This window comes from Chrysochloris asiatica, unplaced genomic scaffold (assembly GCF_000296735.1).
Source record: "Chrysochloris asiatica unplaced genomic scaffold, ChrAsi1.0 scaffold00032, whole genome shotgun sequence".
NCBI classification, from domain to species: Eukaryota; Metazoa; Chordata; class Mammalia; order Afrosoricida; family Chrysochloridae; genus Chrysochloris; species Chrysochloris asiatica.
The window spans coordinates 19,567,902-19,582,382 of record NW_006408550.1 but is presented as its reverse complement, the minus strand read 5'-3'; the positions used below and the strand labels follow the sequence as shown (position 1 = coordinate 19,582,382).

General features: G+C 36.2%; 1 protein-coding gene across 7 annotated transcripts in view; it reads left to right on the top strand.

The window, feature by feature from the left end:
- The window catches only part of CADPS2 (Ca++-dependent secretion activator 2), a 613,140-nt gene that overhangs the window by 395,158 nt on the left and 203,501 nt on the right, over positions 1-14,481 (top strand). For 5 of the 7 annotated variants that reach the window (XM_006859330.1, XM_006859327.1, XM_006859329.1 and 2 more), the window contains exons 10-11: positions 362-470; positions 3,684-3,884. In XM_006859330.1, the coding sequence (XP_006859392.1) occupies positions 362-470; positions 3,684-3,884 (310 nt within the window). Of the gene's footprint in view, positions 1-361; positions 471-3,683; positions 3,885-8,734; positions 8,744-14,481 lie in introns of all 7 variants that reach the window. The other 2 variants (XM_006859326.1, XM_006859325.1) reach the window with 1 other exon arrangement.

Here is a 14,481-nt window from a genome sequence, read left to right as displayed (position 1 = left end):
TTGTAACATGAAGGATTGACTAACGAGCACAAAGCGGGTTACTCAGACTGCTAAACTGTTAGTATTGTGGGTTTTGCTTTTGATTTTTTTTTTAATGAAGATGTACATTGTTAAAATCTCAAAGAATCTTGACCATTGATTTGGAAAATGCTGGGTTATAGGTACCAAAGATGTATCTACAAGCTGACAAGTGAAACAAGGTTTAATTTCTGAGACAATTTTGAAAAATGCTAAAGTTTAAAATATGCAAATTATGTGGGGTTAAAAAAAAAAAAACTTGATAAAATAGCCTTCTGGAAAAGAAAAAGTTAAGTTTTATAAAGTTAATGTCACCAACTACAGTCTTTTTGCCCCCGAACAGGTTAGCCAGTACACGTTTGCCATGTGTAGTTACAGAGAAAAGAAGTCTGAACCCCAGGGACTGATGCAGCTGGAAGGATACACTGTGGACTACACAGATCGGCACACAGGTAGTTCTGAGTGGAAGCACTTTCCCTGCCCTGCATGCACGCAGGGATTATAGAGACCCTGTATCTGACCTACATTTCAGACTTCCTTCAAGGAGCAGGGCCCACATTTCATTTATCTACCTGGACAAGACTTTATGAGAATGGCATCTTTTTGAGAGTCATTGAATTTTAGCCATAATTCAAAATTTCTGTTTTTTCTTAATATAAGAATGCAATGGATTAGAGTTACATAATAGAAAAGTTATATGAGACGTTTCATTAGTTCTTGTAACTACTTCTTCCCTGGGAAGAAGAAAAGTGCAACAGATGTAACTACAGAGAAAAAGGACAAATGAATTGTTGTATAGAGCCCTGTGACACTGTAGGAGAAACACTGGACTGCTAACTGCAAGTTTGGCAGTTCAGGCCCACCAGCCACTCCTCAGGAGAAAGATAATGCTTTCAGCTCCCATAAAGATTTACAGACTCAGAAACCCTACAGAGGGTCATTATGAGTCGGAACCAACTTCACAGCATTTACAGCAACAACAATATATTAACACTAAGGATCCCTGGTGACGCAGCAGTTAAGTACCTGGTTGCTAACCGAAAGTTGGCAGTTCTAATCCACCCAGCGGTTACTGAAAAGAAAGAACTGGCAATCTATTGCCTTAAAGGTTACAGCCTAGAAAACAAAGCAGGGCAGTACTCTCACATGTGCTTACTATGAGTCAGCATTGACTCAACATCACTCAACAACAACAAAAAACAATTTTCTTTCCCAATAACATCTTCTCATAATTCTCTTTCTCCCTCCATATTAATACTTACTATTTTACTAAGACACGTGGTGTCCAAAAGTAGCAAGTGAATGCATAAGTCAATTAATATGTGAAAAGTAATGAAAATAATATGGATAGACGGAAACACATCAGAAGTGTCCTGGTGATCTAATTCTAAAACCTCAGCTATTGGACACCCCACGGAGGGAGCACAGGACAACCCCGGCACACATACGGAGCAGCCATGAATTGGAGACAAATCAGGGACAATAACACCCACTCCTCAATTAGCGACAATCTCATTATCTGGCATTTTTCATTTTCAAAAGCAGTGAAAAACCTACCCAACTGTTTTACACATTAAGGATATACATCTGGCATTGATGAGTCTGAGGTTTGAGACTAGAGTAATGCTGACTTTTATGGTTAAGGTTGTATGTCAGTTTAATCATAAGGTTGTATGATTCTACTAACGTATCTGTTTTTGGCCAATGCCTTCAGTCCAAGAAGCGTTGAAGGCAATGTTAAAAAACAAGCCTCTAGGAATTGATGAACTACAAATTTAAATGTTTCAACAAGCAGATGCAGCACTGGAGGTACCCATTTGTCTATGCCAAGAAATTTGGAAGACAGCTACTTGGCTAACTGATTGGAAGAGATCCATATATGTGCCTATTCCAAAGAAAGACAATTTAGCAGAATGTGAACATCATTGAACAATATCTTTAATGTCACATGCAAGTAAAATTTTGCTGAAGGTAATTCAAAAAGTATTATGGCAGGACACCAACAGGGAGCTGACAGAAATACAAGCCAGGTACAAAAGAGGACATAGAATGAGGGATGCCATGCCTGACAACAGATAGATCTTCCTAAAAGCATAGAATACCAGAAAGATGTTTACATATGCTTTAGTAACCATGCAAAGGCATTCAACTTTTGGATCCTGAAAAACTGTGGATAACATTGTGAAGAATGACTATTTCATTGTGGTCATGAGCAAACTATACATAGACCAAGAGGCAGTTATTCAAATAGAACATACTAAGCAAAAATTCTGAGAAGCTGAATTATATGAAGAAGAATGTGGCATCAGGATTGAAGAACGATTCATGAACAACCTGTGATATGTATGACACAACCATGCTTGCTAGAAACGAAGAGGACTTAAAATACTGATGAAGATCAAAGACCACAGCCTTCAATATGGATTGTAACTCAATGTAAAGAAACCAAAAACCCTTACAACTGTACTAATAAATAACATCACAACAAATGGGAGAAAAGATTTACACTGTCAAGGACTTTTCATTTTCCTTATATATACAATCAACACTCATGGAAGCAGCAGTCAAGAAATCAAAAGCTATATTACATTAGGAAAATCTGCTAAGGAAGACTGTAGAAGAATTGATGCATTTGAGTTATGGTGTTGGAGAAGAATATTGAAAGTACCATGGACTGCTAAAGAACAAAAAAATCTGTCTTGGAAAAAGTATAGCCAGAATGTTTCTTAGAAACAATGATGACTTGACTTTGTCTCTCATATTTTAGACATGGTATCAGGAGGGATCAATCTTAGGAGAAAGACATCTTTCTTGGTAGAGTGGTGGGGCATCAAAAAAGATGCCCCCCAACAAGATGGATTAACACAGTGGCAGCAACAATGGACTCAAACATAACAATGGTGAGGCTATCGCAGGACTGGGCAGTGTTTCATTCTGTTGTGCATCGGGTCACCGTGAGTCAGAACCAATTTGATGGTACCTAACGAAATTTAGTCTGTGAAATAAAAATAAATAAATAAATAGATTAGGAAATAGGAATCTGGGACCACATTCACAAATCGGTCATTTAAAATGTAAAATGTTGCCTTCTCTGTCACGAGAATTTTGCAAAAGAGACAATATATTTACATGTTGTCATTGTTAAGTGCTGTCAAGCAACCTTGCATAGGGTTTCCAAGGAGGAGTTGGTGGATTTGAGCTACTGACCTTACATTTGGTAGTTTAGTGCTCATCCTACAGTGCCACACCAGGATTCCATAATATGTATTGTACTATAAAAAGTGCGACATTGCCTTATATGAATTTTTTTCTGCCACTCAATCATATGCTTTTTCTGCATGTAGAATGAGAATGGGCCCATAGTAATGAGACTTCATTCTGTAGCTTGAAATATGTGTTTCTGGGCAGTGTGTTTCTCTGCCTTGCTGAATGCTATTGTATTGTGGGCTGTTTGTTTCTCTGAGTTAATTTAGTTTCCAAAATGATGTGAAAGCTTAAACTTGTTTGTTGCTGTTTCCTTTCCACTCATTTGAGCCTCATCTAAGAATTGTTTAAGGCATTGAGCAGCTATATCAAACCCATTCTATCCCATGAGGCCAGTTAGTGGATGAGATTAAAATCTGCCAGGGGTGTAAGTTTTTAATGATGTCTTTCTCCCTCCACAGGCCTTCAGGGGGGTCAGATGTTCTTTAATGCTGTGAAAGAAGGAGACACTGTACTGTTTGCCAGTGATGATGAACAGGACAGAATCCTATGGGTTCAAGCCATGTATAGGGCCACAGGTCAATCATATAAACCCATTCCTGCAGTTCAAACCCAGAAGCTGAATCCTAAAGGAGGAACGACCCATGCAGATGCTCAGCTTTGTAAGTTTTGTTAAAAAATAATTTGATTATCAGCTAATAAACCTAATAAGATGTAAAATTATCTAAGACAAATTACAGTTTACATCTTTAATTGATTCCTAATTGAATAAAAATAGTTCCTACTAATAGTCATAAGCTCAATAATCTAATTTTTCATACAAATCTGGAGTGGATGGGGCCAATAATTTCCAGTCATGGATTTAACAGACATTAGGTATCTCTGGGCATCTTAAGAGCATGTAATGCTCCAAAGCATCTCAAAAGAAAATTCATTTTTATTTACTGAAATTTAAACTTACATGTCCTATGTAAATGGGAAAGCAAAATGTTGCCAAAGCAAATTGGTTTTGTTAGGATAATTCCAGAATGGTGAGCCATCAATTTCTGAAGTTGTTCATGATAACCCAGGAGGAAATAAAACCTCTTTCTGTCACTGACTGATATAATGAATTATAAAACCAACTTTCTTTTTCAAAATGACTTAATACTCATGCCATTTTCTGGATGTTAATGTGTCATTAAGGATAATAATTTTCATTTAATTTTATTAGTTTTTAATAACAAAATTATGAAATAGTGATGGGAATATTTTCAAAATAGCTTTAATTATCATTAAGTCAAATATTTTAACATGTTGTACTTCCTTACAAATCTTTTCTGGTTACTCTTGTGATACATTAGTTTGTCCTTAACTTTTAGCTCAAATTGCAGCTTTTCGTTCAACACCCTTTATTCTCAGAACTCCTCTCCAAGAGAGTAACATCTTGACATGCATAGTTTTCTCCTCTTCCTTCCTTGCATCAAATAACTCCTGTCTTTTCTTTTTAGACACTTTTCAGCGTTGCATCTGGTCATCTTAGGCAAAAGCACAGTAGGCCAAATAATTTAAGTTAGAATATGAACTCATCTGTATTTTCTATTTCCTTTGAGAAACCACAGGTCATATTCATAGGTTACCTTAATTAAAATTGAACACATTTTTAATACAGTGAAAACTATTTAGGAATAGTACCCATTTAAATGAAATTAGATGAAAAATTTCTTCATCTTGCTTTTACATTTGTAACATTCTCATCTTGAAAAGTAAAATTTTATAAAGAACACATAATGGTGCAGGTTTTTGCTTTAACTAAAATTTCAGTTCCTTTCTTCTGCCCCTTCGCCCACTCCGTACACATACATAGAAACTGTACTTTATTGTTGTTAATAGGTGCCGTCGAGTCTTTTCCAGCTCATAGCAACCTCGTGTAACATTTCCAAGAGCAGTTTGGGGTTTGAACTGTGGGCTTTGCAGTGTTTTTCCTACAGTGCCACACCAGGGCTCAAAGTAGTGCAGTATTATTGTTGTTAAGTGCCATCAAGTCAGTTCGACCCATAGCGACCCCGTGTAAGGTTTCTGAGGAGTGGCTGGTGAGCTTGAACCACCCAACATTGCAGTTCAAATGACCTTGCAGTCCAGCACATTAACCCACAGTACCACACCAGGACACCAAAGTACAGTATAGCAGATAGGAATTTTTTATCATTAATGTAATTTTATTTCTCTATACTTGAACAGATCAAATTCCCCAATTTTCAGGTTGTCAGAAATTAACTCATCAATTCCAATCAACACAGTTACTCAGAGATTTCAATTCAGCCATTTCAAAACTTTTCTTCTTTCTCTTCTCCTTTCCTTTCATCCAGGGTAATTTACATTACACAGGAATTATGTATAATGATGACATCATTTTATGTAGCATTTGGTTCACGACTGCTCTCTGGCCATAATGGCTAGACCATCATTCAGCTTATTGGCTCATTTATTGTGGTCTGGCATGCATTACTCAAGGAGCTCTGGTGATGTAATGGTTAAGTGCTTGCCTGCTAGCCAAAGAGTTATCACTTGGAACTCTCGCAGAATCTTTGTGGGAGAAAAGCCTCCGAAACCCTATGGAGCAGTTCTGCTGTGTCTTACAGGGTTGCTATTGGTTGGAATCAACTGAATGGTATGCTACAACAACACACTCGTTGCTCATAACCTCGGGCCTGTCCTGACACCTGGTAGCACCCACCACATACACGGCGTCCATCCTCCTTGTCTCCACTGCACGTGTCTTTCTGAGTCACTTCCGTGATGCTTGCCCAGGTCTTGTCACCGTGGTTCCAGAGTAACTTGTTCATTCTGTTTTAAAGCCTCCTGGAAGTCTCACTTGGGATATTTCTATCTGAGCTCAGCCCTTATTCATTGCTTCTCTACTACGTAAGTGTCGTATTGGTTGTGCTCCTCAGTTTTCAAGCACAAACCCTCTCAGTGCTGTCCTGGAGCTGTTTTTTATTGCCCAGCTCTTCTGCAGCATAAACTCTGGTCAGATCTCTCTCTCTCTAGCCCCCTATCTGCACCTCTATTTTTAAATTTTTTGGCTCTTAACAGACAAAAGCAAGATTTTAGAACTTTATTTTTCTTCTTCTCTGTAGGCCAGCCCCTCTCCCTCTCTTCCCCCATCTTCCCATGCCATTCTACAACATTCCATATGAATTTGCTTCATTTGCCATCATGTAAATTTCTACGTAATTGGAAGGCTTACTTATCTTGACCTGTTTTACTTTTTTTCCCTCAGCTCTTATGTTTTTAAAATCCACCCTTGTTTCTATGTGTGCATCTAATCTTATTCTTCTGATTGCTACCTACAGTGTGCATTTGCATCATTGTGCCTCCTCACTGTCACACTTGTCATCTTTACGATCCACACTTCCCAAGTGATGGAAACCTAGAATGTCTCCAGCTCCCTGCCCATTTAATGTTTGGTGATTTCAGCTGATGGTCTCTCCATGTATTCAGATCCTATAAGTCACTCACATTTCAATCTTCTCTTCATAGAGCTCTTTAATATTCTTGGATAAGCTAATTTCCAAACAGTGAATAGTTTTGTTGTTGGTGCACCTTTTTTTCATTGTATTTCTAGTTAGTTGCTAACTCATACAGGGAAGTGCTATTTCCACATACTTATCTACTACCCATTTCTCTCTTCTATGGTTGAGTGTCTGGTCAAATATTTTGCCTTTTTCAAATGGAGTTACTTTGAGTTCTCTTATGGTGCTCTAGGATAAGCACTGGGCGGCAAAGTTGGTTTGAACCACAAGGTCAGATGTTCAAACTTATAGCCACTCCTTGGAAACCCTACACAGGGTTGCTATGAGTTGAAACCACTTGATAGGACTTTACAACAACAGTTTGAGTTGTAAGGAGTCTTTTATATTCTCAATGTAAGTCATTATTGTAAGTCAAGTATATGACCTGCAAATATTTTTTCCTGGTTTGTGGCTTATATCTTTCAAGGTTCAGAAGTTCTTCATTTGATGAATTCCATTTTATAATTTTCTTTTAGAGACTGTGATTTAAATAATGATATAAAAACTCTGATTAGCCCAAAGTCACAAAAATCGTCTCCTAGGTTTTCTTCTAGAAACTTTCCATTTTTGGGTTTTGTATTGTAGACTTCATATCCATTTTGTTTGTTTTTTAATCTGATGTCAGTGAATGCACCAGTGTTCATGGATAGTGTATGGCCCTCAGTTGTTTAGCATCACAAATGGAAAAGACTAAGCTTCACTGAATTACCCTTGCTCCTTCAAAAATCAGCTGAACATGGCTATATGGGTTTATTTCTGGGTTCTTATTGTTCCTTTGATCAGTTTGCCCATCTTGACATTACTATCACACTGTTTAGCTTGTTATAGCTCCATATGTCTTGCCATTGTTGTTCTGATTCATAGCGAGCCTGTGTAGGGTTTCAGAGAAGCAGCTGGTGAGTTTGGACCACCAACCATGCCATTAGGTGGTATGAAGTCCTCCACAATGGTTCCTGTATTTCACAGATGTTTTGGCTATTTGGTCTTTTGTATTTCCATATAAAATTTAGAATCATTTGGTGAGTACCTGCTGCAATTCTGACTGAGTTTAGTAAAACTCTGTGTGTCAAAAACCAAGGAAAATCGACACCTTGTCAATATTATGGCTTCCAATGCATGAATGTGATGTATCTCTCCATTGATCTAGGCTGTCTTTAATTTTCCATTGGAGTGTTTGGAGTTTTCATTGTTTAGGTATAGCACATCTGTTGTCACCTTTAGTCCTAGGTATTTTATTTTATTACAAATACTGCTTCATTTTGATTTCTGGTAGCCCATTTTTTATTTTATGAGCTCGTTAATTTCACCTATGTAAAGTGGTAGAGAACACGTTTATTAGAGCATTAAGACAAGGCTAGACAATACAGAGTTCATAAAAGACAGAAAGAAGCAATCGATTCGGATAGGTACGTCATCTATTTCTAATAAGATTTTCCTCCTATTGATACCACTTTGATGTCATGAGAGTGCTGATCAACTACATGGAACTGAATGTTTTAGCCCAACTGAGTGGCTTGTCTAGCTAAAAACTAAACTGTCTCAGTTGTGTTAACAACACCTTTCTTGTATTTCATTGCATTGGTCCATTTTCCAGTCAGGCCAGACTCCTTAACGTTTTCTCTCTCTTGTTAAAAAGGACAGGCAGGAAGGAGGGGACATACAGAAGAGAGAGAAAACAAGAAGTTAGGGTTAGGGTATGTTTCTGTCACATCAAAATGTGATTACTAACCACGCTATTGAACCACAAATTGTAGTAGTTTTACCCTTAGTATTTCTCTCCCTTCCTTGTCTTATGTCTCATTGCTTTTTCTTCATTCTTGATTATCTCTTGGGTAAAAAGTTTTTAGAATCATTAGTAAATCATTACTAATAAAATAAAATCCGTACTATGTCTGTCATTAACTGTGTTCCTAACCCGTTGAATATGCTTTGCTCCTCATTGCTGTGCTGATGTATAGCTGGTAAAGGTAAGCTTTTATATTTCTTTGTTCTTGTGTTTGGGGCTTAAATGTATTAGCATTTTTATAATGCTGTGATCTTTGAAGGATTACCACGATGTTGTTTACATTGTCAACCTCCTTCTGTCTAGCCATGTTTCCTACTTTTTGGCCAAATTCAGAATGTTTAGGTTGCATACGCTTTATTTACAACACAAAAATGTCTATTTATAACAACAGACAAGTAGAAACAACCTAAAAATCTACTATTTATAGAGGCCTTTGAAGCATTGCCTGTAAGTATATTAATAATAGCATGCAAAAACGCCCATTTTATATTAACTGAAAGCAGATGTTTAATTATATATAAGAAGACTTCAAACAGTTCATGGAAAATGTAAATGAAAGGTCATGCAAATTGTCTACAAACTTTTTGAAGCCCCTTGTATATGACATTATTTTTACAGTGTAAGGGGGACAAAGAAGATTTTTTTCTAAAAGTGTGGGTAGCATTATACCTAAAATATCCACAGAGAATATGTTTAATTTGGGTAGGGGAGGAAATTTATTGTTATTTTATTTTCTCCATTTCTAAAATTTTCTTTTAAGTATTTATTTTATGACTGAAAAATAAAGTTTGTTTTTAAAACTAAGCATACTGATTACTTAGGAATACCCAGAGCAAAATAAAAATTGTGTACACCCTAACTTATTCAAAGATAGCCCTATTATCTTTTTTAGGATACAAACAACCAATTGCTATCCAAATGACTGAACACAGTTAAAAAAAATAATAGTTGTTGTTTGTGTAGATTTCTTTCATGGAGTCCCCAGTATGGCACTTTAGGATAAACATTGGACAGCTAACTGCAAAGTGGGCAGTTCAAACCCACCACCTCAGCCTCAGAAACTATGTACATGGTCATTATGAGTCAGAACAGACGCAATGGCACTTTTTAACAGCAACATAGATTTCTTTCATAGGTGAATATATTCTGTTTTTTTTTTTAAATATCACAGAAAATTTTAACATTTTAAGGAAATAGGATGCACTCAAGGAGTGAAAAAGGAGTCCCAGTGACAAAGTGGTGAAGTTCTCAACTGCTAACCAGAAGGTCCGTGGGAGGACAGTGAGGCAGTCTGATCCCATCAGTATACTGCCTTGGAATCAGTATACTGCCTTGGAATCAGTATACTGCCTTGGAATCAGTGTACTGCCTTGGAATCAGTGTACTGCCTTGGAATCAGTGTACTGCCTTGGAATCAGTATACTGCCTTGCAATCAGTATATTACCTTGGAATCAGTATACTAACTTGGAATCAGTATACTGCCTTGGAATCAGTATACTGCCTTGGAATCAATGTACTGCCTTGGAATCAGTGTACTGCCTTGGAATCAGTATACTGCCTTGGAATCAGTGTACTGCCTTGGAATCAGTATACTGCCTTGAAATCAGTGTATTGCCTTGGAATCAGTATACTGCATTGGAATCAGTATACTGCATTGGAATCAGTATACTGCCTTGGAATCTCCAAGAGACTGTTCTACTCTGTCCTAAAGGGTCACTATGAGTCCAAAGCAGCAGGACAAGCTATGAGCTTGTTTTTGTTTTTTTAATTTAATATCTGTTAACATAATCCTATATGATGTCACATAATACAACCTGACACTGTAGTAGCTGACTTTGATTAATAAATTATTATCAAAAGTGAACCAAAGAAATTATCTCCTATTTGATTTTAAGCCAAGTATTTTTGTTGTGTTGTTGTTGTTGTTAAGTGCCGTCGAGTCGGGTCCGACCCAGAGCGACCCTGTACAGGGTTTCCGAGTATTTTTAAAACCCTTAAATTGGGATAGTTATGTAAATTTTAATTTTGTGAATTTGTTTTCTTGATTGATCTACTAAATTAAAATTTTCACACTTAGTAAGGAAAGTGTGTGTTTTAACTTTACATTGAAAATATTTCATGTAAATGTTGAATATCGGTTTACTTTGGATATTTGCAGATCTAGGTTTCTGTGGATTGATTAAAATAATCACAATGTGAAAATAGTATTTACTGCATAAAAACAAGATATGTAAATGCATACATCATGTTTTTACTCATTTTAACAAATACAAACTAAAGATTTGGTACGAAATAGATGTGTGAACAACCCCTTCCTTAGTATTCTTGTATCTATCAACCATTGCACTTTCATCTTCAGCATCAAACATGTGCATAGAATATGGACATAGTGACCAGACTGACCTATGGAACATTTTAGAACATTAAATCTTCCTATTAAAGGCTGAGAGTTCTAGTTTGGTGCTGTGGGGTGATGCACTGGGCCACAAGTTTAGTTTGAACTGCAAGGTCGATGGTTCAAATTCAACTGCTGCTCCTTGGGAACCTTAGGGGGTTGCTGTGAGTCAGAACTGACTCAAGGGCACTTAACAATTAAAGGCTACTTGTGTGGTACAAAAAGAAACGTGGTGTGTACTTCTCTCTAACACTTGTAAAATCCTGTAAATTTTCAAGTTCAATGAGAGCTTGAACTCAAATATAGAAAGTATAACCTAGTGTGAATAGCAGTAAATGAAGCTCCAGTCAAACTGTTAAACATAGGACAGTTTAAAAGCAAGTTATTGTGTTTTAAGGGCACCAAGAATGGGTTGAACATTTGACTATTAACCTAAAGGAGTCCTGGTGTGGCACTTTAGGATAAGCAGTGGACACTAACTGCAAGATCGACAGTTCAAGCCCACGAGCCACTCCTCCAAAACCCTATACAAGGTCTTTGTGAGTCAGAACTGGCTAGATGATACTTAACAACTAACCTAAAGCTTGGAAGATTGCACACTCCTATAGGCACTTCAGAAGGTAGCCTGGTGATAAACTTCTGAAAGGTCATGGCCATGAAAACTTATGGGGTCACCATGAGTTGGAACTGACTCTGTGGCAACTGTTTTTAGTATTGTTGTTTTCATTGTTTCAAAAGGATCATTTCCTACTTAGGTCAACTCAGTATTTTTCAGAAGAGGAGCCGGATCTTTGCTAGCAGCACCCTCTTGTTAGTTTTTCTGATCCCAGGCTTGGACACTGATTGGTCTTAGAGTACTAATGGATGGTGTTGTCCTACACTGTAAGGTCCTTTTTGCCCCTTCACCCTTTCGTTTATTCTCCCCCTTGTTCTTTTTTATCCCAAATCTCTCATAACAACTGCAACATTGAAAAGCAAAATCATCAGAATTAGTTGCAAAGGAAGAGGAAACATAACAGCTAACTAAGCTTTGTTTTTTGATCTTATATTCTAAACTCTGACTTAGACGCCTTTCCTGGGATTTGGATTCTTAAGCACATAAGGCTGTCTTTGGACAGTACCCACTAAATACAGCAGAACCTCCCAGCTTGCTAATCGTCCTCACATTGCTTTTTATGTTAGCAATTTCCAAGTCAGTGATAACTGTTTAAATTAATACTGTTAGCCTACTTATTCCTCCCTCTTGTCTTCCAGTGTCTACTACCCTAAAGAAAAGTTAAAATTTTCGGACTCCATTTGAATAAAGCCTCTGTAACTTCTTTCACTTATAGGCAAATTGTAATAGTTCTCAATAGGGTTTGATTCCATCCACTGTTACCACACCTGGTGACAGTACCACCTAAGACGCTGGAGCATACATCCAACTGTTACCATAGTAACTCTACCAGTATGCTGAATTACCACGTCCCACATCTGTAGTTAGTCCATAGGTTAATCATCACAATTTATGACAGTTTTGCAGTATATTGTTTAAGCACAGATCTTGTTAGCTAGTTTTGTTAATTTCCTGATAGCATTTCAGAAGATAAGCTGAATAGTACCATGCATAATTTTTCATTTAAAATTAGCTACCGTAATTTGGTGTTACAACAAGCTTTAATTGAAGGCAGCTGACTATAACCCAATTTTAAAGCTATTCTTGAAGCCTTGGATTCAGTGTTGTTATTGATTTAGTACATATTTTTCATTTGATCCAGATGACGTCTCTGTGTTCCCAAAGAATTAAACATAGATATGGTATGCCAAAAGGAATTTCTGTGCAAATAAGAAGCTGGACAATAATATACTTGTTATTCATGATAGCTGACTTTCCATTTAATTTTAGTTCATAAGAGAATTTCAGTTCTGATTTGTCACATCAGAATATCAAAGCTGTGGTCTTTTGGATTATTTTCATATCTTCCTCTTTTCATATATCCAGGTAGACTTGACACATCAGCAGATGATGATGCATTTTTGCATAAAAAATTTTGGATTGTGCTTACCTGCCCTGAAAAGGGAGTTGTAGAGATGTTTGGCCTTTAAAACCTGTCTTTTAAAGATGGTGTAATCCATTGCTAAAAGTACATTTTTCTTTAATAGGTTTGTAGCTCCAGAGAGATTGCAGGGATTTTTAAATAAAACTTTTTTAGTGGGTCCTTTATCTGTTTTTATTCATTGTCTATAATATCCACATTATCTGTGTTTTATGATTAAATTGATATTACCACTAATGATAATTGTTGGGAAAATTTTTCCACTTATATCTCTGATTTGGAAAGACTTACCACCAATAATAAAATTGGATTTGGATTATTACTGCAAGAAGAAAATGTTTCATAAAGTAAATTCAGTTTTGTAACTTAAGATTTAATTATAAAATACAAACTATTGATTCATGCTTTCGCCCATATATTTAATTTCAAAAATGTAGGTGTGTTATTTTAAAAGGAAAAATTTACTTCTATAAGCCATTATAGGAAAAAGAGAATTATGGGATTGTTTTTTTCCTGAAATGTATTATACTGTCATGTCTCCTATTCTCAACAGATAAGTGATTAGCAGGCATGATTTCTAACTTCTTGTTATGACCTTTTCTGGTGAAAGAAATAATGAGTAAAACTCAGCAGATGTTTTATAAAAGTAATAATTTAATTTCATAAAGTGACATGAAAAGGTTTTCCCTTACTTAGAAAAAAAAAAAAGAGAGAGAGAGAGAGAAAAGATTCTGAAATAAATTCTTTAAAATGCTAAATAATATTCAGGTTTTATAATGCACTTTCCTTGCATTTTTTACTACCCTTCTTTCTGCATACTCATTTAAATTTATTTCACATTATCATATATTTCATTTTTTATTAAAAGACTATCAGACCAAAGAATAAATAAAAGAGAAGTCAAACTGTCTCATTTTTCAGTTAAGGAAAGGCAGTTTCATTTTGTGTTCAACCAATTAATATTAATTTACCACATGTGATGTATTTAATCATTCATGTAAGTAATTATTAAATGTAAAGGGATATATATGCTGCGTTTCCCATGGATAACAATCTCATATTTTATCTCATCAATGAACTGACATTTACTGCTTACTTGCTACACTCACCTTTTGATAACTGTCAATGATGTAATATAAATTAGTTTATCTTTTTTTTTAATGTGATTCTGAGGACCCTTCAGGTTGAATTATATAGTTCTTCCATCTTCAAATATGGTTGAAAGTTGAACTTGACATGGATCAATATGATCTGGGGCTAAATACCTAAATGTGACTGATTATGTTAGCATCATGTCCACAGATCAATATTGAGTTTTATTATGAGCCTGAGTCTATAATTGAGTTTAATCAATACACTTGTCTCCTTTCCTTTGCAATTTTATGATTACACAATGTAGGTTTTAAAACCACACTTTGCTCATATTTAGAACTCTGCTTTTCTTGTAATGACCAGAGAGATAACTAGCTATCTGTGAATCTGAAGCA